This window comes from Hippoglossus stenolepis, chromosome 19 (genome assembly GCF_022539355.2).
Source record: "Hippoglossus stenolepis isolate QCI-W04-F060 chromosome 19, HSTE1.2, whole genome shotgun sequence".
Taxonomy (NCBI): Eukaryota; Metazoa; Chordata; class Actinopteri; order Pleuronectiformes; family Pleuronectidae; genus Hippoglossus; species Hippoglossus stenolepis.
Genome location: NC_061501.1, coordinates 9,031,896 through 9,056,895, shown reverse-complemented (window position 1 = coordinate 9,056,895; position 25,000 = coordinate 9,031,896). Strand labels below are relative to the sequence as shown.

Below are 25,000 nucleotides of genomic sequence, written 5' to 3'. Positions count from 1 at the left end.
CTGTCTATGTCACCCACTTGCTTTCTTCCCCTCTTCCCCCGTCCCTGACACTCGGGCTCCCGTCAGCCCGCTGGCCCGTCGGTCTGTCTGCGTCTCTCTTTTTCCTTTTTCTCTCAGGCCTGCCTCCCTCTCTCCCTCACACCTCCCGCCTCCTTCTCTTTCACTTCAAAATACGTGCTAGTTGTCTGTGTCTTGTGGAAATGCCAGCAGTGATTGTATCCTTCATCCACAATGCAATAATAAAGCAGGTGTACTCCTGCCCCCTCCATTTTCCTCACTCTCCTTCATTCCCTTTGTGCCTCGGAAATGAAATGTATTGCGGCGGTAAAATGCAAGACGGCCAAAAGAAAGATATACAGGGAAAAAAGGTTATATTGCCTTTTCTCGTATGTTAGTTTGTGTGCGGCCTTTGTTGGCACCTGGGTTAATCCAGAGAAAATGCTGTTAATATGTATTTCCCATCTTAAATGAAGCATCGCTACAAGAATTGTGCCCTTTGTCGTACATCGCTGTGTCCCGCTCCCCACAGATCCAGCGCCGCCCGCTCAACAAACAACATTTATCTCCGCATTTAGTGAAAAAGCAGAGTGAATTTCCTCCTGAGGGTGGAAAGTTTCAAAGTTTTGCAGAATCAGTTTGTTGGACGAAGTCTTAAAGCTGCATTACACCTGTTAGCGGAAAAAACAACAGGGTTTTTTTGGTGCGTACCCGCGAATCTAGCCAGCAATAAATAATACGATTTCATGTTGAGTATTACTTCACGGGGGACGATGGTTTCCTGATTTCTCGGGTGCAATGGTTTGGTGGATGAATCGCAGGTGGAGGAGATATTGCGTGGTGGATGGAGACCAGGTGCTGGGAGTTATTTCCGGTCCTCGCTGTTAATCACCAACCTGACGCTGAAATATGGCGTGCAATTTAGCAGTTTTAAAATAGAGTTCCCCTCGCCTGCATATACTTAGGTTGGGGAAATAATAATAAGGGCACGATGAAGTCAAGAGACAAGAGGATGTTTCATTTAAATGTGCGCCGCAAAAAATGTGTTCCGTTTTATCAGCGAATGTGAGGCTCAAAGTCTGCAGGATAATAGAAACTAAAAAGGATCTGATGCTGTCTGCCTGATAACAATAATTTGACAGTTTCAATTCCGATGCAGCAATCATGGCTTTGATGTGAGGAGCTGATTAACAACTAACTTTACCAATCCCCCCCCCATTCCAGGATTTTATGTGCACATGCAGCATTCTAAGTGAAAGAGAACAAATGAGCGAGAACAAGTCCCTCTTTTTCCTCAAAACTTTTTTTTGGTGTCGGGCCAAAATAAACAACAAAGCAGCGTGTGTGTATTGTTGCACTGTTGATTTGAGTTCCATAGATGAAGCCATACATGACTGTGATGTCAATGAGCAGTAAATAAAGAGAAGAAAACATGGGCGTGTTTGCTCCAAAACAAGCTCTCTCCTGTTTGCATTAATTTGCGTTGCCGCTTCTGGAAGAGTCAGAGTGTGACAAAGGTTTACATCAGAGACAGACTGTCTAAATATCTGATTATAAGCTGTTTATCCTCGTTAAACGATGACAACATCGTAACGCCGATACGCGAGAGGCCTCAAATGTGAAGCTGGTCAATATCTATTGACAGACAAATCATTGTTGTTGTTCTTTCGTTTCGTCATTGTCCAGGCCCCCGATGCATGAGGGTCTAAACTGGGAGTGAATGTGATTGGATTTTCGGTCTCCGTCATTAAATTCCCATGCGGGGAATACTAATTCCAGTATTTAGTGCGGTGATGCTGGGGCTTGCTTTCATCTTAAACTGATTCCAGTCTAATTAGATTGGGCATGTGGGGGGTGGTGGATGTATGTCTGGACTAATCCCTGCCTCTCTGTCCCAAACATTGTATTATCCAGAGAAAATCCATTGGCTGCAGGCTATTCAAAGCCAGATCTGCCTCCTCTGCAGCCTCTGCACTGTATCATCTGGAGAGCCGTGGCTCGAAGGGTACACTGTGCAGTGAGGGTGGAACCTAATGGTCATGAGTGATGTATGGGTTGCAGAAAACGCCATTTAGAATTTACAGTAAACCTTTTATCGTGTATTCGGGGCAAGACCGCTCACTGCTGTGGCCTCTTTAGCAAAGCTGTGTCTGAACTACTCTTCTCTTCAGAGGGCATTTTTATTCTAGGACAGTGCAGTTAGGCGGTGGAATTGGGTGGCCCCTAAAATACAGTTATATTAAAATAGCTCTTTTTTTTTAAAGATTTTACATTTCCTTGGACCAATAAACAGTCAGAACTTGTAAACAATAAACAAATATTGTGCGTATTCACTGTGCATAGTTCATTCACCCATTGAATAACGGACAGACCACAGTGAACACGCAGTGTAAAGAGGTCCTTCCTCTAGGCACAGAGAAGGCCAGAAAAATGAAAGGCCTTCAGCCATTTTACTCCACAAAGGTCAAACACAATTCAATTCCATAGTATGGGGGCCTGTCTCGGCAAGCGGCTGCACTTTAAGGGTGAGCAACGGGAAAGGACCATTCAGCAGCGCATTAGTCAAGGGCGAGGGTGAAGTCAGAAGGAGGTAGGTGGGGGGTGGGGGTGGGGGGCAGAAAAGAAGCTGTTTTTGAAGCTTTTACATGTTGCGGCTGTTTCAGTGTTTGAGCGAAACAATAAAGGCCACAGCCGACTGTGCCCGAGTGAAAAGATCCTCATCTTCCCCTTCATTTTTTGATGTCCTTGTGAAATTTCATTAGGTGGATTTAACGACTTGCGAATGTCGGCTTTCTCCGTGACCCTGACACCGGTGGCGGACGCGTCGCGCTGGCAGGGCGTGATGTATTGTGTTGAGGTCTTCCTGAGGTGCAATTTTTAATGTGACAGCATCTGTCGACCTCAGCTTTTAAAAGTCACCCTGCCGTCTCGACTTGGTGTCAATTCTGCTTCTCAAGAATAAAGGCGGTTTATAATCGGCACAACAAAACACAATTTCTTATTTATCTATTTATCGACTGGGAAATTTATGCAAAAAAATGCTTTGGCCTCGCGATGCTTTGCTTCAGTAAGTGATATTCACTCTGTTCAACATCATCAGCGCGGGCCGTACAATGACAAGAAGATCCACTAGTGGAGTTGTAGGGAACAGCAGATGTTCTTTGCCCTCCCACGTGAGCATACACTTGTTTATCTATGCTTTTGATTTGTTATTGTGGATGTTTCCCCCGATGATGGCAGCGCTGCAGAGTGGCACCTGATCAGATCCAGATTAGCAGACACTTCAAAACCTAATCCCTGCATCTGCTTAGAGTCAGATTACCACAAAAAGCATAATGATGGGAAATACCCATTTTGTGATTTAGAATTTTAGTCTGTGACTGACATGACAATTATTGAAGGGATGTTGACACGATACATAACATTTTCCTTTATCCAAAATGTAATAACATAAAACAAAAACTTGTTTTGAAATGTTTGATTGTCAGCTTCGATCTAAAATGTTGCTCTCATCTAGAGCTGCTTTGAAAAGTTATCATGTATAAAAGCTTCACAAACTTATATTAAAATTGTAATATAAATGTAAACTGTTTGAATTTTAAATGGCTAACCAAACAATATACTGTAACTAAACGACAATAAGCATAATGAGATAAAGAGAACATTTATGGAAATGGACATTTTAAGCATTGCCAGACGTGATCGGCAGCCAAATGCAATTCTTTTTTTTTTTTGTGTTGCAAAATGTCATGAATGAGGTGTGTGGAACCAACTGAAAATGAAATAAAGAATATTTGATGGGACCAGGCTGGTTTGCAGATACAGTTTTTAATGTATCACAACAATGAGCAACAAACATACTTGATGAACTATTTCCAGAAGTTGTTCAAATACCATCTACAATAAACGTCATTTCAACTATGACAACAGGTCTGTGACAAAATAAAAAAACGGTTTCAAAACCATGTTATTACCGTGATACGGTACAGTTGAGACCTCAAACAGTACAGTAACAAAAACTAATGCGACTACTCTCTATATATAAAACATCAATAACATTTTTGGTTTAGTTTATTTAAAGTTTTAGCCATAGGGGCTTCTTCTTATTAAAACCTCAGGGTGCATTTCCTATGTAACCCAGATGTTGAAGAGTACATATTGTGTAGGATATGATTGCGCCATGAAAATCCCTTTGACATCCAGAAGAACAATTCCAATTTCAACCTTTTGAAGGCTGTCCCCATAAACATGACACAATCCATCCGTTTGTTTTTAAAAAGTTCTTTTTTTTTTTCTTTTTGGCTGCTGTGCAGTTGCAATATCTATGTACAGTTATATTGTTGGACCATCCTTTTTGTTGGTTTGTTAGCTTTTACCAGTCCTTGGTGTGGAAAGCGTCCTGTCTGAGGCTAACATCTTAGCACATGATGCTAGCTGACAGTTCAGTCTTTTAATGCTGAGCCACAGAGTGGGGAAAGGCAAAAAGCCAGAGTTGTGAAAGCCTTTGGAATCCGGACAGTCGCTCATGTTTGTACAATGGCAGAATTGCACCTTGGGAGGCCAGGATGTCTCTTATGAAACACAATCGAAAAGTGTCTTCAGGATTAAAGTAAATGTTAAAATACTAAAAATCCAAAAAATGACATTTAAAAAGCTCACGCAGAAAATTAAAGTCTGACATTTTGCTTTAAAACTTTGAAAAAAACACCTTTACAATAATAAAACATAAAAGGAAATGTTACTTGATTTCATTGTTTGAAACAATAACTAAGCATGATTTGATTTAACCTGTCAAACAGTTGCATTACATGCTACTTGCTCATCTCAGAATAGGAAATACCAAAAGCAATACATTTTTGCATTTCTTCATATTAATAAATTTGTACCATGCACAGCCAACTACGAATATGTACAACAGCTTAGCTTTCTTTGTTCACAAGCCTTTTTCTTTCATACAAATAGCCTTCTGTTACTTTGGAATGAATCACATTGGTTTCAATTACCAAACTAGAAAGTGATTCGTAAAAAATTGAACACCCTTTGACAGCTTTCACATTCTTAGTTCCACAGCAAAATAACAAAATAACATAAAATAATAAAAGGTAGCAAAGCAAAGCAATTAATGGATCAGTATCTTGTCTGGTAGAAAGTTGAGAGAATGTATGGCAAGCAAAATAACATTACACAGTAGCAGCAAACTTTGTAAGGTAATACTTTGCAATGTTGAAATCACTAAATGTGGAAAAATGAAAATGTTGACTTTAACTGTAGATCATCAGAAGTGCCCAGAGAATCGATGGGAGGACGTCAACCTATGCGATAAATGTCTGTGTATACGTGTAACACTGTTTTAAGTCCTACAAGTACAGGAAAAGGTTTTTTAATATACAACACAAATGCTGTTGTCCCCCTTTTAAAGCAGCATATTTTCAAACGTAAATGTTCATACCTTTTTTTAACATTGTGACCAACTTGTACCTTAACAGTTTCAAGTATACAGTACTGCTTTCATGGATGCACCAATTATTAAATAGGTCTCTAGATTGTTAGGCATCAATCCTGTAACAAATATGGACCAATATGCTGCTGCAATAGACACAAATAATAATTAAAATACAAACATACATACATACAAATGGAAAAAAAATCTATTAAATTAACAAATGGCCTACTCAAATAATAAAAAGTCAAACAAAAACAAAGTAAGTGCACTATAGTCCAGACACAAGCAGGTACCGTAACAGTACAGCAATTCACAAATGAAAAATGTTATATTCACATAATCCGAGAGAGTCTATCAAAACTAGAGTTATTACCTCTTCAGAAAAGGGTGTGAGCAGAGGTAAAGTGAGAAGGTAAGAGTTGGCACAGATTAGTATATACTACAAGAAAAAAAGGAAAAAATGGGGCGGGAAATAGATACAGCTTGTTGAAATACAAACTGGCAAACACAGGGGCATCATACACATTTACTTCACCATTCTATATTCCCTCAGTGGCAAAACCATACTGTCTTTGTAGGGCAAAACTAAAAGGATATGCACATCGTCCATTGTAACAGTAATATTGTCTCTTGGTACTCTATACACATCAAGGAAATGCGTCCGATAAAGCTTGACATGTTTTGGTTATAAGCCAAGTGTACCCAGGCTTGTTGCTGCTTTAACAAATGAGAAATGTTATGTTCTGACCTGAGAATTTAAAGCTACTGAATTACACCTATCTAAACTAAGAGAGATTCTCTTTGAGGGTTCTGGATCGTCATCCCATACAGTACATGCTAGCATTTGGAAAACAATCCAGCTGAGGTGCAATTTGCTATCGTGAGAGTTTTTGGCTTGAAACAAGCTCCCCAAGGGAGCCTGTGGGATTTTTTCCTACTCCTTGTTTTTGTATACAATATAAGCTCAGTCAAGCATCTGCAACAGTTCTGTCCATAACAAAAATCAATCAATATCTTGCCAGCATATCAATATGGGAAAAACAATCCTGAGTCAATCATTTGGTACTGTAATTTTTTGGGTTAAGAGAGACTTTGGAACTGCAGTTTTAAAAAGTCTTATTTTTTTCTTTAAGCAAGGGATCCTTTTGTCACTCCTACACACTGAACATATCCATTCTGATACTACTGAAGCTCGCGTCTAGGCCAGAGGCCGGCTTAGCCTTGACTTCCAACGCGTTCTCTAAATCATCCAGCTTCTGGCTTAGCTCATTGTCAGACTCATCTGAACAACTCTCGGTGGGTAGTGAGGTTGGAACCCCTGAGGTGCTGCAGGAAGTTGAGGTAACCGTTGAAGGTGAGGAGAGGGGGGGAGGAGGAGAGGCAGACGGGGAGGAGGAAGCAGCTTTCCGGGCTGTGTTGGCCTGGAACAGGACATTTGGCCAGGACTTCATGGACAAGCGAGAGAGATGAGGAAAGGTGTTATTAGAAGAAGCTGCAGACTGCGAGGTAGATGTGGTGTTAGGAGTAGGGGAGCAGACAGAGTGAGGTAATAATCTAGTATGCTCTTTGGCATTTCTCATTGCTTGTTTGATTGTTTTCTCTTTGTGCAAGCTCGACTGAAGATGTTGGCCAAGTGCTTCATTCCCGTTAACAACCACATTGCAGGCAACACAAGTGTAGTTGCTCACTGCCTTTCGAAGCACTGTCTCTTGCGGGTCAGTAAAAGGATGTCCGAAGTAACAGAAGGACTTCTGATGACGCACCACTGAATCTTCATCAGCAAAAATCATCTGGCACTTCCTGCATATAAACTCATGCTTGACGGACGGTACAATAAAAGCGTCTGGAAAATCCATGGTACTTTTGGTATCTGTTTTGGGATCTTCTTTTGTGCTTTCTTTTGAAGAGCCTTTGTTGGTTTCATCCTTAGCATCTATAGCATCTTTTGGTTTGAAAGAGTTAGTGGTGGTGCTCTGTATGCTCTGGGGTGTCTTCACAGGGGGTGGTTTCTGTTGCTGCTGCTGTTGTTGCTGCTGCTGCTGCTGCTGCTGCTGCTGCTGCTGCTTCTTCTGCTGTTTCTGCTGTTGCTCTAGTTGTTTCTGCTGCTGCTGTTGTTGCTTCTGCAGTGAATCCTGAAGGGACTGCTGGTACTGCTGGTACTGCTGCAGGAGAGCGGTCTGGGAGAGACCAGTTGCCATGGCAGCTTGTGGGACTGCTGCCGGGCCATATGGAAACAGGTTTTCCATTCCACACAGTGGTGGGAAGTACCCCCCTGTTTGGACCCCTCTAGTAAGCTGGGGAGAGAAGCAGTTGGGAAATCCAGGGAGAAAATAGGGCAGGAACTGCCCCCCCAAGAAAGAGGTGGGATCACTTGCCGCAAGAGCATTCTGAAGTGCCTGAAGCTGTGTCGCGTCCAATGCAGTCTCATTTCCTGGTTTCCCTGGAGCAGAACGTTGTTTCTCCCTTTTCTTAGCCATGCTGGGGGTCTCAGGGCGTGAGCCGCTCTCGTTCTCTTGTTCCTTCACCTTCATCTGCAGTGACTTGTCTCCTGATTTCTTGCTGCGGTCTCTCTCTGTGTCTTTGCCTTGCTGCTCTGTATGATTTGCTGCTGCCAAAGGTGTGGAGGGAACAGGAGGAGGAGGAGGAGGTGGAGGAGGAGGAGGAGTCTGCAGAAGAGTCTTGGTTGGGGTAGTGCTGAGAGACATGGCAGGAGAGGGGGTGGCTGGTGTAGGGAACCCAAGCATGCCAGCACCGGGAGACGCTAAAGCTGAAATACAGTGGTATATAAATATGGAAATGTTCAATATTTGAATAATCAATCCCAATGGAAATTGTTTAAGATAAAGTTGTTAAATTTGTCACTGGCTCATTAAGATTTTGTTATGGATCAAAACTGTTCCCATGCGCTTTATGATAATTTCAATCTGCCAATATATTACAATATAAATATACCAAACCTACAATAAGGGGAAAAACAAACATGAACAAAAGTTATGATATAGATACATTTGTTGTAAAAAAAAAAATCTCTGAATTATCAATTAGCAGGTCAACTCTGATGCTGACAATATGCATGCACTAAGTCCCACCGTTTTTCATTTTAAAATATTTTAAAAAATAAGACTTTTTGACAAACACCACTGTGATACAGAATAAACAGTAGTACAGTAGAATAAAATAGTGCATGATAAAGCTCAGTTCATAAAGCTTGTAGTCTATTTAATATTTTTTTTCTGTTCGTCATACTAACTCACCAGGTGTGTTGGGTGGGAAAACAGGAAGTGATGATGGCCCATTGACCCCAGGAAGTAGCACGGGTGGTAGGCCAGATAACCCTGGGTAGCCTGAGGGTAGACTGAGGCCATGAAGTGCATTATTGTTGTCCAACGAAGTCAGTTGCTGCTGGCCAGGCAGGCCAAGTACATCACCAACTTTCTTCATCCGGTCCATCTCTTGCTGGGCCATCAGCTGACGAACAGTGGTTGGTGCTAGGTAGTCCTTTTCTCTATCCACCTGGTTTCCCAGGGTTTCTTGCACTTTGGCGATGTGCTGTCTGGAGAAAATGTGGTCTCGGACAGACATCCGGGCAGTGTACTTTATACAACACAAGGTACACTCAGGCCTGGGCCCCTCCGGTGAGCCTTGACTTATCATGAATGGCTTTCCAATGTTAATCTTGAACTTCTTTTCTTTAGCACGGGCATTCTGGAACCACACCTGGACAACACGCTTGGGGAGTCCAATCTCATTGCCCAGCATCTCGCACTCTTGCATTGTGGGAGTTCGGTAGTCACTAAAACAGGCCTTCAGGACTTTAAGTTGCAGGTTACTCATCTGAGTTCTGAAGCGTTTGTGGCCAGGCCTGTCCCCAGAATTGCTGCCTTTGCCAGACTTGCTGAAAGGGTTACCTGTCCCAAACGGACTGGGGGAACTGGGATCAGCTAGGCTTGATGACTCACTCCTGTCATTGCTTTCATCCATTTCATAATCCCTGTAGCTATAATAAGAGTCGCAGTCTCTTTCAGAATAGCTCAGGGAAGGGCTAACCATACTGAATTGGAACCTTTCATTGCCAGCATCTGAATTTGACCCCAAGCAACTCTTGGTGTCACTCAGCTTGTCTCCTCCATTGGCAGTGAGGCTCTCAATCTCATTGTTATTACCCTCGTCTCCAGTTGTAGCATCACTTATGGCTGTATTAATTGATGATGTCTCATCAAAGTCCATCTTAATGAGATCATAAGTTGAAGCTTCTGCTGAATTAATATTAGGCCCTTCAGTTTCATCGCAGATTTCAGCTTTTAAGGATGAAGGGCTTAAGAAGTTTTTTAACTGGGCTTCAGATGGTTTGAGTGGAGTTGAGGATGCAGCAGGCAGCTCATACTCATTTGGCTCCGTCTTGGTAGGCAGCTGTGAGAAGTCAAAGAAATTATATTTATTTGGGCTTTCTCCTCTTTCATTGTCTTGATTCATCATTGGGCTTGGTGGCAAGCTAAAGCCTGCCTGCTTAGCCTCGTGCCAGTGTCTGGATCTTATGTGACTATCTAGAGCAGATTTAGCCTTAAACAGTGCTCTGCAGAAGGGACACTTCTTGTGGGACTGGGAGGGCCCAATAGCTCTAAACTGCCCCTTTCTCTCTCTTGCACGTGTGTTTTGGAACCAAACTTGCACAACTCTCTTTTTCAAGCCAACCTCTCGTGCAATATGGTCCAACATCTTCCTTGTTGGGTTAGAGTCAAGTAGGTATTTGTCATAGAGAATCTCCAGTTGTTCTGGTGTAATGGTGGTTCTCAAACGTTTATCTCTGTGTTGCTCTTCACTACTATTTCCTCCATCTTTGTCATTACCACTTTCGTCTTTGTCATCCAGTTTCCTTTTCAGTGATCCAGAGCCTGTTGCAGAGGCCAAACCAGAGCTACCCTGAGATGGGATTTGGGAAAGGCCTCCAGATAACAGCTGACTAGCCATTAGGGGGTTGTTGGGATCAAAAATCATATAGGGCATATCAATGGGTCTTTCAAGGAACTGAGAATGAAGGAATTGGTTTTGGGCAGCCAAGAAATGCATGTGCTGGTGCTCTTGCCATAGCTCAACAGTGGGGAATGCAATCTTGCACTGGTCACACTGGTACTGAAGCATTTGGTGGGGTAGACTGTTTGTGAGTGAGGAAAGGGCCAGAGACAGTGGACTTGAGGGCACTGCTGCTGCCTGGGGCTGGGAATGGGGTCTTGATATTTGTGGCTGGGGAGCTTTCTGAGGAGGTGGCTGAGGAGTGGAAGCCTTAGATGGTCTGGGCTCTGGTAGTGACTTGATCACTGGTGACTGGGCAGTCTCAGTTTGTTTAGGTTCAGGTTCAGGGCCAATGTCTGGCTTAGGGGACATTTTCCCCAAACTGGCACGAGGAGAGGCCATCACAGGGGAGCTTGAGCCAGAACTGGTGGCAGTTCCTGTTTGGGACTGTTTAGGTGGCTCTAAAGGTCCTTGGGTAATCCTAACTGGACCTTGCTCAATACAATCTGTGTATTCCTCAAAAGACTGGTCCTCATAGCCTTCTTCATCTTCATCTTTATAACACAGTTTCTTCTGGTGAGTGATAAGGTCAAAGATGCGTGGGAACACTATGTTGCACTTTTTGCACTGGTACTGCATGTTACTGGTTCTGATGTATCGCTCATTCGTCAGCTCTTTTTTCTCATTATCTTTAGAATCTGCCTGGTTCTCATAGCTCTTGCGAGCTTTCTGGCGGGCATTCTGGAACCACACTACAATGACTCTGGATGGTAGGTTGAGCACGGTGGAGAGCTGCTCAATCTCATCATCCTTTGGATAGGCATTAGTGTCAAAGAAATCCTGAAGTACCCTCAACTGGTAATCAGTGAATCTGGTCCTAGAGGACCTCTTGTTGAGGGATGACTCTGTTCTGTAATATTCGTGGGCACTGAGCGGGGGCTCCATTCGAATATCTTCCAATGTAGTAATGGGAGGAATACTAAAATTGTAGGGAGAGTCTTTACTCCTCTGTCTTTCTTTAAAAAGGGTGTTACGGAACCAGTGCTTTATGACTTTTTGGGGCAAGCCAGATTTCTCTGACATCTCCTGGATTTGCTCTTCATTAGGAGAATTGTTGATGTCAAAGTTGGCACGCAAGATCTTAAGCTGGTCATCAGTAATACGAGTGCGGGGCCTCTTAAACTGAGACTGACGGAGAAAGTTTGGATCAAGACCCAATTGTTGCTGGCAAAGCTGTGTAAGGTCAGAGGAAAGACAGTCCATTGAGGGCATTTGGAGGGTCAGCTGATGGGGCAGGCCTGGGTGCTGGACAGACTGCATCATTAGAGGTGAGAAAAGGGGCATATCCAAGGAAACGGGAAGCTGTACTTGGGGTGGTGCAGGTGGGGCAGAGGGTGTTGGAGGAGGGGGTGGTGGCTGGGATGGTGGTGCCTGGTGAGAGGGTTGGTGCTGGGTCTGGTGGGAAACAGGAGCCGGTGAAGGTACTGGGGTTTGGGGCTTGGTCATTGATGTAGATGGAGGCTGTGGAGCTGTCACTGGGGCTGGAGCAGGAGGGGGCGGAGGAGGAGGAGGCGGTGGAGGCGGCGGTGGTGGAGTCTCAGGTGAAGCAGGGTTTATTGGATAGAGTTTGTCATAAGCCTCTCTGTACTGCTGGGCAAACTTTTCAAGCTCCACATATGGGAAAAATTGACTGTGCACATGTTCCTGGTGACTTTTGAGAATAAGCATATTGGAGAAGAGCTTTCCACACATTCCACACTCAAGCTTATCATTGTTCATTTCTGCATTTTCACCTCCTTCTTTGTTTTTCCTTTGGTTTCTTTGTCTGTTTTCATTGTACTGGATGACTAACTCAAATCCAAAGTTCTCTAGAAGTGCTTTGGCTGCATTGCCCCTTGCTCCTGACACAATACGTGGAGGGGGAATCATTGGCTCTGAGAACTTTGACCTTTTATAATCTTTGTTGTCTTTTCCAACATCACCTAATGAATCGCCTCCATTTTCCAGTTTTGCTCTGTTTTCTTGTTTTTCTAAGTGGTCCTCTGCCTCTCTTGACATTTGAATTTCTGAAATTGAAACAGTGCTGGACTCCATTTTGGGTTTGTGGTTCTGCAGTTGATGGTTTTTATGTCGATGCATTTCAGACTGTTTCTGAGAGGCTTGCTGCTGCTGCTGCTGCTGCTGCTGCTGCTGCTGCTGCTGCTGAGCCTGCTGCTGTGCCTGAGCCTGCTGCAGCTGGTGCTGCTGTTGCATCTGCTGCTTCAGGTCCTCTAGGAATGATCCAGTAAGGCCAGGCATTCCAAAAGCTGCTGCTGAGTGCAGCGCAAGTTCTGGGCTCATGTTGAATTCCGCTCCTGGGATGTAGAAGGGGAAAAGAAACTGTGGTTGTTGAAATTGTAGAAGTGCTTCTGGGGTCATTGGAAAATGGGGGAAAAAAGCTGGATTAAGAAACTGAGGCTGGAAGAAAGCAGCTTGTTGCTGGAGCTCATGCTGAAGCTGCAGTTGCAGTTGGGCTGAGGCCTGCGCTGACTGGTGACTTGCCTGTGCGGAAATATGGTCAGTAGTTATTTGTTTATTACTGTTGCTGCTGTTAGCTTCTTTGGGATCCGCAGTGTTTTCTTTGTTAGCAGAGGGTGTACCACTTCTAGCAGCATCTGAGTTGCTGCCATTTCCTTGTGTGCTTGGTGCTGGACTCTTTGCAGGGACTGGACCACTAGTACCAGAGATGCTGCTGCTGCTGCTCATTTCAGTTTTGGCTGTTCTTGCTTTGGTCTGGTGGAGTACTGACCTCATATGAATTTCAAGTGTTGAACTTTGGCTATAGGCAACATTACAAATATTGCATTTAAATGGTTTGTTATCAGTGCTGTTGCTTGTCTCCGGTGGGACAGGACTTGATGCTTCTTGAAGGACTTTCTTCAACTTATGCAGATGGGAAACTGAATTATAGTGGACTAGTAAGATGTTCTTTTGGGTAAAGGACTCCTTACATACTGTGCACTTGTAAGGACGAGAGGGGTCCAAAAATTTCTCCATTGTAAAGTTGGGCCCTTTTCTAAATGGTAAGGTCCGCTTAGGTTCTGCTCCCATGTCATCAAGCAGAGAGCTACTGTCACTTCCCGTAGGACTGGGCTTCTCTTCCTGGTCAATGTCATCATCTTTGTCCAAGTCATGTTCAAAGGCCTGAGCTTCCTCTAAGGCCCTGGCCTCACTCTCAGTGATATCTCCATTCGTTGGGAGATTTCCTATTAGTTGCTGCACTTCAGCTTCACTAAGTTCAGGATGTCCATTCTCCAAATGCTTCCTGAGGGCCAGGAATGTCCTGAAGCTGCGCTGGCAAAGGCTGCACATAGTGGCTGCTCTGATGGCATGGTACTGGGAATGTATCTGAAGCTTCTGCATTGTCTTGAAGGCCAGGCTGCAGTGGTTGCAACGATACTTGTAGACATGACGATCAGATACCGAGAGCTGCTGTTGTTGCTGCTGGAGTCTTTGGAGCTCACTGAGATGGTCTTGAAGGGTATCAGGGGACTTGCTATCATGTCCTAACCCACTGGCTCTCTTCCAGTCTGGGGCCTCTGAGGCCTCCTTTGGGGGCTTGACTTCCTCACCCTGAGGGTCCAATTCATTCTTTTCTTGACTGGTCAGCTCATCCTTTGCGATGTTTCCTAAAAGTAGAAATACAATTTGAAGTACAATGCTCTGTATTGTTGACTTTTTTCCTGATACATGACAAAGTATCATACTCTGCTCACCTTGAGATTTTCCACACCCATCAGTCAGGGAGGTAGAGGAATCCATCAGAGATAGACCTTTGTCTTGTCCAGTTTGGGGATGCATAACATTATTTGGTGCTGCTGTGTCAGGTCCAACGACCTATCAAGACCAAAACAATTTCTTTATTATTATATCAATTTAGCTGAAGTCCCCACCAGGATACAAAACACTTATTGTAAAAACCGAACACACGTAAAATATCTTAATAATAATCATTATTACCACATACCGTCATAATAAGTTTTTCTACGCAGTCAGGAGCCACACTGTGAAGGTGTGTGAGATGCAGCTGCAGGTGAATCTTGTTGCTCAGGACATCCTGGCACAGAGGGCAGCGGATAACTGGCTGCATGGAATGCTGGGACATCACATGGAGCTGCATACGGTTGGCGTCTTTACTGCTGTAGTTGCAATACGGACACTGCTGAACCTAAAATAAGAGAGTGGAGATATTATGAAATGATTTTCAAGAAAACAAATCTAAAAATTAGTTTAAGAGCAGGAATGATTTTTCCTTAGTAGTTCTCTATCTTGTTCTGCACTGTTATTAGCAAAGCCTGCTGTCCCCTGTCTGCCTCACTAGAGAAATGACAAGACCTCACTTTATAATTTTATAACTTAATAACTTTATAAAAACAAACAAGGATTTGATGAAGACATGCAAGAATCCTCTCCCCTGCACTGTTGGGGTGACAATCAACAATTATTTGCAAAATTCAAAGTGGCTCTATACAGAGCTTTTCTATTGTTCACTGCCCACTCACCTCATCCCACCACACACCCCCCGCCCCAACCCCCCCCGTGCCCACTTTCAAACTGAAAATGTAGATCAGCCATGTTTCATGTAATTCACTTAAGTCTCAACTCATACAATTTTATTAACAGAAAACACGATTGCCCAGAATTTCTAATCAGGAGATTACAGATGACAAAGGTGTGTACTCTCCCCAGCTACGCCTTGCCCTCATTACAGGGAGTACTCTGAACATAGCTGCCTCCCCACCACCTGTCTTAATAGAATCCATTTCTGAAATGACTAAGTCCTCCCTCCTCGCAGGGCCCAGAACCAGACAAGCTAATACTTCATAATCTAATTTAAAAACACATATAATTTAAAGAGATGCAAAAGGGGGAAAGAAGCAAAGGGAGGGAGGCTTAAGGCAAGTGCAGGTATTCCACTTAAGCACACAAAGACTGGCCCACTGTGCTTGATGCTAAAAAGCTCTGTCAGGGAGGGAATGTTGGGCTGCGTTTAACCCTTGTGTAGAAAGCTGGCTTCAGCAGTTGCTTAATGCTTAGCTTAGCATTTTTGCTTCTTAGAGTTCATAAGTATCTTCCCATTAGCTCATCCCACAGTCACGGTGAAGGTTAGATTTAATTAGTGCTTATGAAGAACTTGCCTCATTAGTCATTAGCCTTATGTGCATCCAACATCAGACTGCAACATGTATTTGGAATATGAATTGCCAGATGTCCACTTGAAATATACGCGCGCTAAGCACTAAAACCTACGTGCATTTTCTCCAGCGAGGTGAAATGATTACCCACAGTGCACCTCAAACGCTCTCAGGATCTGCAAGAACACACCCGTCTTTGAATTTCTAGGAACAAGACCGGTAACCTCTTTGAGATTCTTGCTCGGCGGTTTCTCACAAACTTTTTACCTGCTCATTGGCAGAGGTCTTCCCCTCAGCAGACTTTGGCCTCTTTGGTGGGCTTTCAATTTGTCGATCCGGCGGGAGGGAATGTTTCACCGTAGCATTCGGTCCGGTAACCTCTTTGGACATGGCGATCACTCCTGGCAGGTCAAGGGAGACACAGACAGAGATTGTGGCGCATTAAAAATGTATGTCTTTCATGAATTAAACAGTTATTATTACATGTGTGTGCATTTGTGTAATGTATGCTGAGATATGTTTACAGCAAATCTTTTTTTAGAACAGTTTAGAAGCTGCAAAAGTACAATGGAGGTGTTTTTATTGAGCTTTTTGGAATGAGCTCAAAAGCAGAATGACATTTTGAAAATTATAATTGACTGGATTAAGAACATTGATGTAAAGTATCCCATAGATCACACATGCAGTGGAGTAGGAGCATTTAAAATATACCAAGTAAATAAAACTGCCAATCTAATTAATGCATTTAAACATTTTGGGGCCATGTTAGATCACAAAATGGTCAATAGACGATTGATGCACACATAATAGAGTAAATCGCAAGAGTACAAAGTTAATATTCAGTGGGACATGGGCGATGATTTGAAAAATGATCTGACAACAAGACAACATAAGCACGGAGACAAGCGTGGACTGTGTTATTCACATTCATGTACACTGATGTGTTTCTGCCCCGAGGAAATGTGAAATGGAGAAAACTCCGGCAAGCTCATTATCACAGCACGACATACATTAAATGTTATGGTAATATTATACACTTCATTAGTTCATATACATTTCCCCAGCTGCCTCAACAACTCCTCTGTCTGTACAAGATGCTAAATTTTCGGGGGCTCGGTCACGGCTGGTGGTACAGTAGCAACGGCGCTTGTGTGTGTGTCTGTTTGTGTGCGCACGTGTAAGCGTGTGTGACGTTAACAGCGGGGCTCAATGTGGAGAGATCAGCCTCTGGTTGTATAAATGCTGCAGCCGCTGATAAATCTTTCATTAGCCTCATCCTAAGATACAAGCCATGCAGGCTCTGCTTTACTCCTGCCACTGCAATTTACCCACACAAACACAAAGACACAACAACAGCAAGTCTCCCTCCCTGCTCTCTTCCTCCCTCTCTCCCTAAGCCATCACCCCCCCCTTTCCTGCCTCCCCTCCCCTTGTCTGGTCACTCAAGGCAATATGTGAGCCTCACTCTTGCGAGTCAACGCTTCACGCTAGATGCACAAATAGAAAAAAAAGGGAAATCAAAGCACTGATACATGGAGAGGGGGGTTGAAAAAAAACATTTTGTATTTCAAATTATTTCGTGGCTCGTGTTTGTATTGGGCGCATATCAATTCCTCTGGCCCGTTCATGCATTTTAATTCTGTTGCATTAAGTAGGCGTTCCACTTATTTTATTTGTAATCCCCTATATCTGGAGCCTGAAATATTGGCCTGTCAAGGAAAGTGACAAGAGAGAGCGAGGAAGGGAAGAAAGGAAGAAAGCGAGCGAGCGAGAGAGGGGGGGGGGGCAGAAAAAGAAAAAAACACATGGTCACAATGTGAATTTCCAAGAACATCCGAGAATTGCTCTGCAGCTCAGAAAAGCGAGGTAATCTCGTCTTCCACTGCCTGCGATGGCCCCTGCAGGGCCTGTGTGGATGTGGGTGTGCACATGTGTGTGTATATTGTGTACTTCATGACAGGCCGCTGACACCCCATTGGTCAGAATGGTCCAGGCTGCGAGCACCTATCATATCACCTGACCTTTTCCAAAGCCTGCACCCGCCTCCCGTATTTATTATAACCATTTCTAATTTCAACTTTCAATTTTTGCCTCCGTCCTGCAGTCAATTTGCAACTAAATTACATCCCCGCCAAAAAAAAAGAGATGAGACGATTGTCGGACAAGAGACTGCAAATACATTTACAATGCGGCGGGGGGGAGAGAGCCCGCACATCACCATTGATTACTGTCATTTTGAATGTAAATGTATTTGTGTAGCCTGTGTGTGTGTGCAAACTGAAGATCTGTCCTTCCAGTGCAAAGTCGTGTTTTCATCATCACTTTAGAGTGAAAAACATTTGGTTAACCCTGAACGCTCTCTGCGTGGACACTTAGGAACTTTAAATGGAAAGTCCTGTGAGTGGATAATAGTTATTTTGAGGAATGTAATTGTGTTCCAAAAGATACAATCACATGTAACACAAATAAATACAATGGCCAATAGAATTCAAACCCAATCTATAAATTTACGAGAGAAAATCTAAATATCCCTCCGTCTGCAGATGGATTCCTATCCCTGCCCTCAATAGCTGAAATAATTAGAGAGAAACAATGGGAGAGAGCGGGTCAGAGAAAAAGACAGGATCAGTGGACTATCCTCTCATTTTCCTTTGTCTCAAAGTCTGCACCCTACACTTAATGACTGTGTCCTTTTTTTTTCTTTCTCCTCCTTTCTGTCCCCCCCCCAATCCCTTCATCCCGACGTTGGGCTCCACCAGCTGCAGCCCAGTGAAGCGGAGGGGCAGAATAAACCTGACACCACCAGCCCCACTCTGCCAATGACAAATGTCTGCACGCGGCAGGACCTTGCTTGATTAGATAAATCAAAAGGTGATTTATGACACTCAACCCCCCTTTTGCATTGCAGGGGGAAGAGAGCGGCACACTCGCCACCCATCTTTATTTGCGACTGTCAATGATGTTTAGGGAGCGGCGCACACACGCACTTGTATACACGCATGCGGGCGCTCAAATGGAGAGTCGCAACGGAGGGAGAGGTGTGGAGGATAAAGAGGGAAGAACAGGAAAAAAAAAAAAATACATGGTAGAGACGGACACAGAAGCCCAGAGCTCTAAACACCTCCGGATATTTCTGTCTCAAATTGTTCCTCAAAACGCAGGACGACCAACAATGCCATCGTAGCTAATGCTTTTCCCGTGGATCTATTTTAGAATCTGCCCTTTTGTGTTGGAAAGGGTAAGACATTTTGTGCAAACTGAACCAAGCAAATGAGATTTTCACACAAACAAGCACGTAATTGAATCCTTATATCTCTCAAACTATGACTTCAGGTGAAATCAACGACATCATCAGGGCCGCGTCTCGCTACGGGCTTTTCAAAAATAACCGCCGTGCACCTATTGCAATCTTCTTTTCGCCTCTTTCTTTCATTTACAAGCCACAGAATGAGCAGATTCCATTCCTGACATTTCATTTCATGAAAATAAAAAACCCCAGAAACATAGAGAAGAGAGTGGTGGTTGAGGGTGGGGTGGAGGGGGCTGTCAATTAAGAAGGAGCAGGCTGGGTGGCGGCAGCTTGGATTTAGTATTCAATTTAGCTGTCCTGAGCCCTGGCAGACTGGCTAAGGTTACGGAGCAGTAAATCTAGGGAGGAGAGCCGGCCAAAACAGGCCAGGGTGGGCCGGCCGGCATGATTTACTGGCCTGGTGCTCCGAGGTTACGCATTAGGCTGACCCCCGGTCACCTGATAACATTACAGCAACACACTCTGAACCCCAAACTCCCACTGAAGCACTCAGCAGGTCCAGATCTAGCCGGAGGGGAGGAGGAGAGAGAGAGGCCGAGAGAGATAGAGACGGAGAGATAGAGGCCCTCTCTCTCAAACCGCCCCCCCCCTGCACCCTCTCTACACCCACTTCCACTCCGTCTGTGCGTTCATGGGAAGGGTCCACCACATTAAGTGCCATCCCAAACCAATTAGTGGGGAATGGAAGTGGGTTATAAAAAACCCCCAACAGCGAGTCTGCATCGATGCTGACATACTGACCACGTGCGACGCCTGTGTTGTGTTCGTCACACAACACACTCCGTACAAATTCTGTTCGACTAGCCGCACAATCAGAAACTGCTCAAACTAAGACAGAGATTTAATATTGTCAAACAGATGATAATAACAGGGACTTTTGCAGAAAACAAGCAGCGGAGCTATAAATGAGATGTTGGGAGCATGTTTAATTTGGGAGTAACCATGGTTACGAAACAGTTCCTGTTTCCGCTGAGGAGAGGGAAGTTCACCATATAGCTTTCTGCTGTATTTATACCCTACACCTTCAAGAGGGGTGCGTCATTCAGCTGTGAGTGTGACAACAAACACAGTCACCCTCTGTGACGGAGTGAAGTGTGTCCGATTTGACAAAGGCCCAGAGAGAGACAGAGGGATGGAGGGAGACGAGAGAGGGAGAGACATAGTCGGATGGAGAGGGAGAGAGGAAGAGAGAGATGGTTAAACAACAGCTGCCTTGTAGTTTGTGATTTTTAATGACTACCCTTCCTTTCTGTTCCATCTCCGGCTTGTACGCTCATGAGAGATAAATATGAGCGTGGCCTTGTCACATTTGACAAATCGTCTGAGACATTCAACAAGCTGTCATTACACAGAAAACACACACACACACACACACACATGCACAAAGGAATTGCTGCAGGCTCGTAATTAAACATGCTAATATATTTAATATATTTTAATCTCATCATTGAGAGACAGAAAAAGAGCAAAGCTCTCATCTCAAATTGGGCAAATTTGCAAGATGCATGCAAATATAAAAAAAAAGAGAGACTGAAGATATTATGAATGTGAACAAGCTAATATGGAATATTTAACATCTCATCTTGTTTGCGTGAGATTCCATTTTGGTACAGCCCTACCTGAACAAGTCAAACATGAATACACAACATTTGTCAGCAGGTATAGATCAGTGGGGCTGCCGCACAAGATCATTTCCATGCCAGGGTCTTTGTTTAGCCGGACAAAGAAGTGGGCCCCTGAGCCATGATGGCAACATGCGCCATCTACAGTACACAGATAGCACAAAGCTATCTGGAAGTAATCCACATAGGGGACATTTGCATGGAGAATGTAACATGGATTATAATTAATCTAAAGTGACATGGGATTAAAAAAGACATTGTAAATGAAGCAAGGGGAAAAGGCTCTGTGGGCCGGTCGTTCCTTGCCCTTCCCCCCATCTCTCTCTCTCCATCTCTCTCTCTCTCTTCCCTTCTCTATCTATCTGCCCCTCTTTGTTTAAAGGATCTTGGTCTTGGAGATGAAGTGCGCAAACACACTGCTCACTTGGTCACACTGTAATCCCTTCCCTGGAGATCTCCACACACACACACACACACACACATGCACACACACACATAAGTTCACACACATCGGAACATTTCAAGCCTGCCAGAGATTTGGGGCTGAGGAAGGAGATGCTAAATCTTACTACACTAAGCTGGAAAAAGAGAAAAACAAGAGCCCTGTCTCTGATGATAACCCGAGCATAACAACGCACTACTGACACATCAGAACCCCGGCCATTAGACTTTCTGAAACCTCCCTTTAATCCAAAGGCAAAAAACCCACCAGCAATATTATCATATCTGGATTCCCTCGCCAAACAAGGCGATCCCCCCGGACAAATTATTCACTAAAATAAAAATGCATACAATGCTGCTTTAACAAATAGGTTTCTGACATCTGATGAACTACACTCGGGAACACATACATACGTAAGCACACTTTAAAGTAGGAGGGACATGGACACTTGGCTTTTTTTTTTGCATGTGTGCGGTGGTGTTAAATGACGCTGGCGGTAATATGCGGCAGTAAATGCATGGATGGTGGTTCCCCCCGCCAGTCCGTCAGACAGGCCTGTCAGAGAGATAGAGCTGAAAGATAGATGACTAGCCAAACTAATAGGCCCCAGCCTCACTCAGCTCTCCTTCTGCCTCATTGAGCCTCACATTATGGAGCTAGGTATGGCATGCTAGGGAAAGAGGAGGTGGGGTGGGAGCTTGAGATGGATAGAGGGGTGGGAGTTGGAAGGTGTGTGTGTGTGTGTGTGGGTGTGTGTGTGTGTGTGAGTTGGGGAGAATGAGTGTGGTGGCAGGGCGCAAAGAGAAAGAGGTGGGGAGATATTAGTAGAGGAGGACGAATGAGAGAGAGAGAGAGAGAGAGAGAAAGAGAGGGAGAGAGGCCCATGAAATGACAGAAAAAAGTGGAGAGAGAGAGAGAGAGAGAGAGAGAGAGAGAGAGAGAGAGACCCCATGCAATATTCATCCCCAGCCATGGATTTCCATCTCATACATAAAAAGATCATATGAATTCTTATTTGGGTAAATCAAATCTAACAAAGCCAGGGCTATCCCGACCACAGCCTGGCAGCGGAGGCATTATGTGCTCGCTACCTCGCCCAAAATAACAAAAACATCCAGCCGTCTTGTACTGATTGTTGCCCCTCCCCGCGTACAACATCGCCATTCTTACAAACAAATAAACATTTTTTTCCTCCCCCTCCTCTTTTCTCCCTCGTACTCCTTCTCTATCCGAGGTAATGCCTGGTGATAGGGTCACAGATTGGACAACAATTAAGGGATAGACAGAGCCGGGGAAAAATAGGAGAGAAAGAAAAATGAAGGGAGGGTACAGGAGAGAGAGAGAGAGAGAGAGAAAAAAACTAATTTAAGGGTTGCTGGGATGTGGTGCAATATTAGAAAAACATATACACAGGCCCCCCCATCTAATCCCGTGCTTATGAAAAATTAATATGTCATCGGAGAGGGCACAAGAACGAGAAAAGATTAATGCAAGGCGCTTATAAATTACAAGCACGCAAACTGATTTGATTAAAAAATAATCTGGGGCCTGGACATAGCCTGGTAATATCCACAACACTCAACTTATCCCTCTCTCTTTCTCTCCGCTTTTTTTTCCCCCTCCTCTTTTCCTTCTTTCCCACTGTCTCTTCCCCTGTCTCTCTCATTCTCTTTTTCTCTTTCTGTCAGATGGAAACGATTAAAGCGGGTCACATGGAGGCTAGTCAGCAGCGTTCACATGTTACACACACATGTTAGAACCTTTTCTGAGGGAGCGAGAGATGAATGCTAACTTGGAAAAGAAAGGAAGCTTATGGTCATATGTGCTTTTATATATATATATATGTGTGTGTGTGTGTGTGTGTGTGTGTGTGTGTGTGTGTGTGTGTGTGTGTGTGTGTGTGTGTGTGTGTGTGTCTTTGTGCATGTGGACTCACGGTCAGCTCTCCTGCTGTCAGTCAACTCTCTCTCAGTGAGGTTGAGTCCGTGCCTGGAGGAAGAGCGAGGAGGTCTCTCACCATCCTCAGCAGTCTCTTCTGAAAACACACACAGAAGAAAAAAAAACTACATTACCCACAATGCTCTCTAAAATACAGCACTTTGCTGGCCGGGGCCGGGGGCCGCTGAAAAACAAACCTCCCATGATGCTGAAGTTGAGAAATGGAGCAGATGTTTTATCTGATATCGCTGTATCACATTAAAGCCAGTTTGATAATATTCCTGTTTGTACATGTTCAGTTAATCCTCATAAACCCCTTTTTTTTTTTCTCCACCACAAATGTCAAGTGTACTCTGCTGGACAGTGTCTCGCACCGGCGAATAATGCTCCCAGTGACTTGAACAAATGTTGTGTTGAAAATAGCTCTGCCGTGCCACTTCTGGAGGGTGAAACATAATACATCCGTGGCGTGGAAGCAGGGCAGTTGTGCGAGGAGAAAATATGTCCTACTGGGGGAAGTATTTTAGTCATTTTTGGGTGTTTCTTCAGGGGGGACTTTTCAGAAACTTCTATTTAAAGACGAGGCGTGGTGATGTTTTACTTTTCTATGTATTCTCTTCAAAACAAATGTCAGCTATTCTCCTGTTCTTTCTTCAAACCATTCTAATATTTATTTCAGGTTGGACAAATGTTTGTATGAGAACTTACAGGACACAAATTATAAAATGGGTTTGTTTTTTGTATGAATTCTTTGTATATGTTTGGATGCAAATGTTTTATTTGTCACTATATGAAAACCTCCTTCTACAAGCATTATCATGGATAGCCACATAATTTAAATTCTACAAAGTAAATATATAATAAATGTAAAATATAATAAATGTGTCTATCTTCGTGTTTGTGTATTTCTGTATATCTCTGTAAAAAATGTACATGCATGCACACACACATGCACACACACACAAACCCAACACACACGTGCAGCTCTGTACTATTAGCAGATTAGCTTGCCCATCTCGGAGAGTTCAGCCCCTTGTTTGATAATTCTGTGTATCTGCAGTGTTCTGCCAGTGGATTAAAGTGTGCGTATGCGTGCATGTGTGAGTGTGTGTGAGCGCAAGTGAGTGTGTGTGTAGGCACAAGTGTGTGTATGTGTGTGTATATGTGTCGCCAGCACAAGCTAACACTAATCCAAGCCGAGCCCCAGCGATCCCTTTCATCCAGCCATCATTTGTCTCCGGCTGGGCTGATGTCACTTTGTAATGAATTTTGAGCAGTCTGAGAGAGGCCAGATAACCAGGCATGCACACACACACACACACACACCCTCACACGCGCACACAAATATATATATACACACATATACTACCCTCCTCCATCTCGTGGCTAGCACACACAAATGTAAAATCAAACAGAAAAACTTGCACATAGGTGTCTATTCCCACACACACAGAGTCATATTCACTCACACACACACACACACACAGACCAAAACCGTTAAAAATTTCATGTCTTCTAAACGGGGGAGGGGAGGAAGGGGGGGTGGTCTCTCTCACCACAAACCCCTCACTCTGCAGGAGAATGAAAGGGGAGTGTGTGTCTGTGTGCATGTGTGTTTGAGTGAGTGTGTGTAAAAGAGCTGCGCTCATCAATCCTGCACTGCCTTAATAACCTTATTTTACAGTGCGCGTGCACACACACACGCGCACACGCGCACACACTCACAGTCATATTCATAGAAATCAGGCAAAGGGTGCATTGAGGTCAGCTAGCATTTGCATACAATCACTTTGCCCATTGTATGACGAGCACAAGCGGTCTGTAAAAAAAACCCGACGGAAACATGATATGATTAACCCCTTCCCGTACAGAGAGGTGCACACACACACACACACACACACATACTAAAAACACACAAAGACACAGACAGACACACAGACTAAGCCCTGGCGCCGTTACTTTAAGCGCCAACACATTAAGTGGACATTATATCCAGCATGAAATTTTCATGGCAGAAACTGGCATGTGATTGAAAAATTGCGGTTGTGTGTGTTTGCATTCATG

The 25,000-nt window shown here is 44.0% G+C and overlaps 1 protein-coding gene across 1 annotated transcript in view; it reads right to left on the bottom strand.

Moving 5' to 3' along the window:
* Positions 1 to 3,806: 3,806 nt before the first annotated feature.
* zfhx4 (zinc finger homeobox 4) overlaps positions 3,807 to 25,000 on the bottom strand; it is an 82,693-nt gene continuing 61,499 nt past the window's right edge. The window contains exons 7-12 of the mRNA XM_035142087.2: positions 22,935 to 23,033; positions 15,892 to 16,025; positions 14,457 to 14,657; positions 14,206 to 14,326; positions 8,695 to 14,118; positions 3,807 to 8,207 (exon numbers count right to left, since the gene is read on the bottom strand). Coding sequence (XP_034997978.1) covers positions 6,595 to 8,207; positions 8,695 to 14,118; positions 14,206 to 14,326; positions 14,457 to 14,657; positions 15,892 to 16,025; positions 22,935 to 23,033 — 7,592 coding nt within the window. The 3' untranslated portion in view covers positions 3,807 to 6,594. The remainder of the gene's footprint in view (positions 8,208 to 8,694; positions 14,119 to 14,205; positions 14,327 to 14,456; positions 14,658 to 15,891; positions 16,026 to 22,934; positions 23,034 to 25,000) is intronic.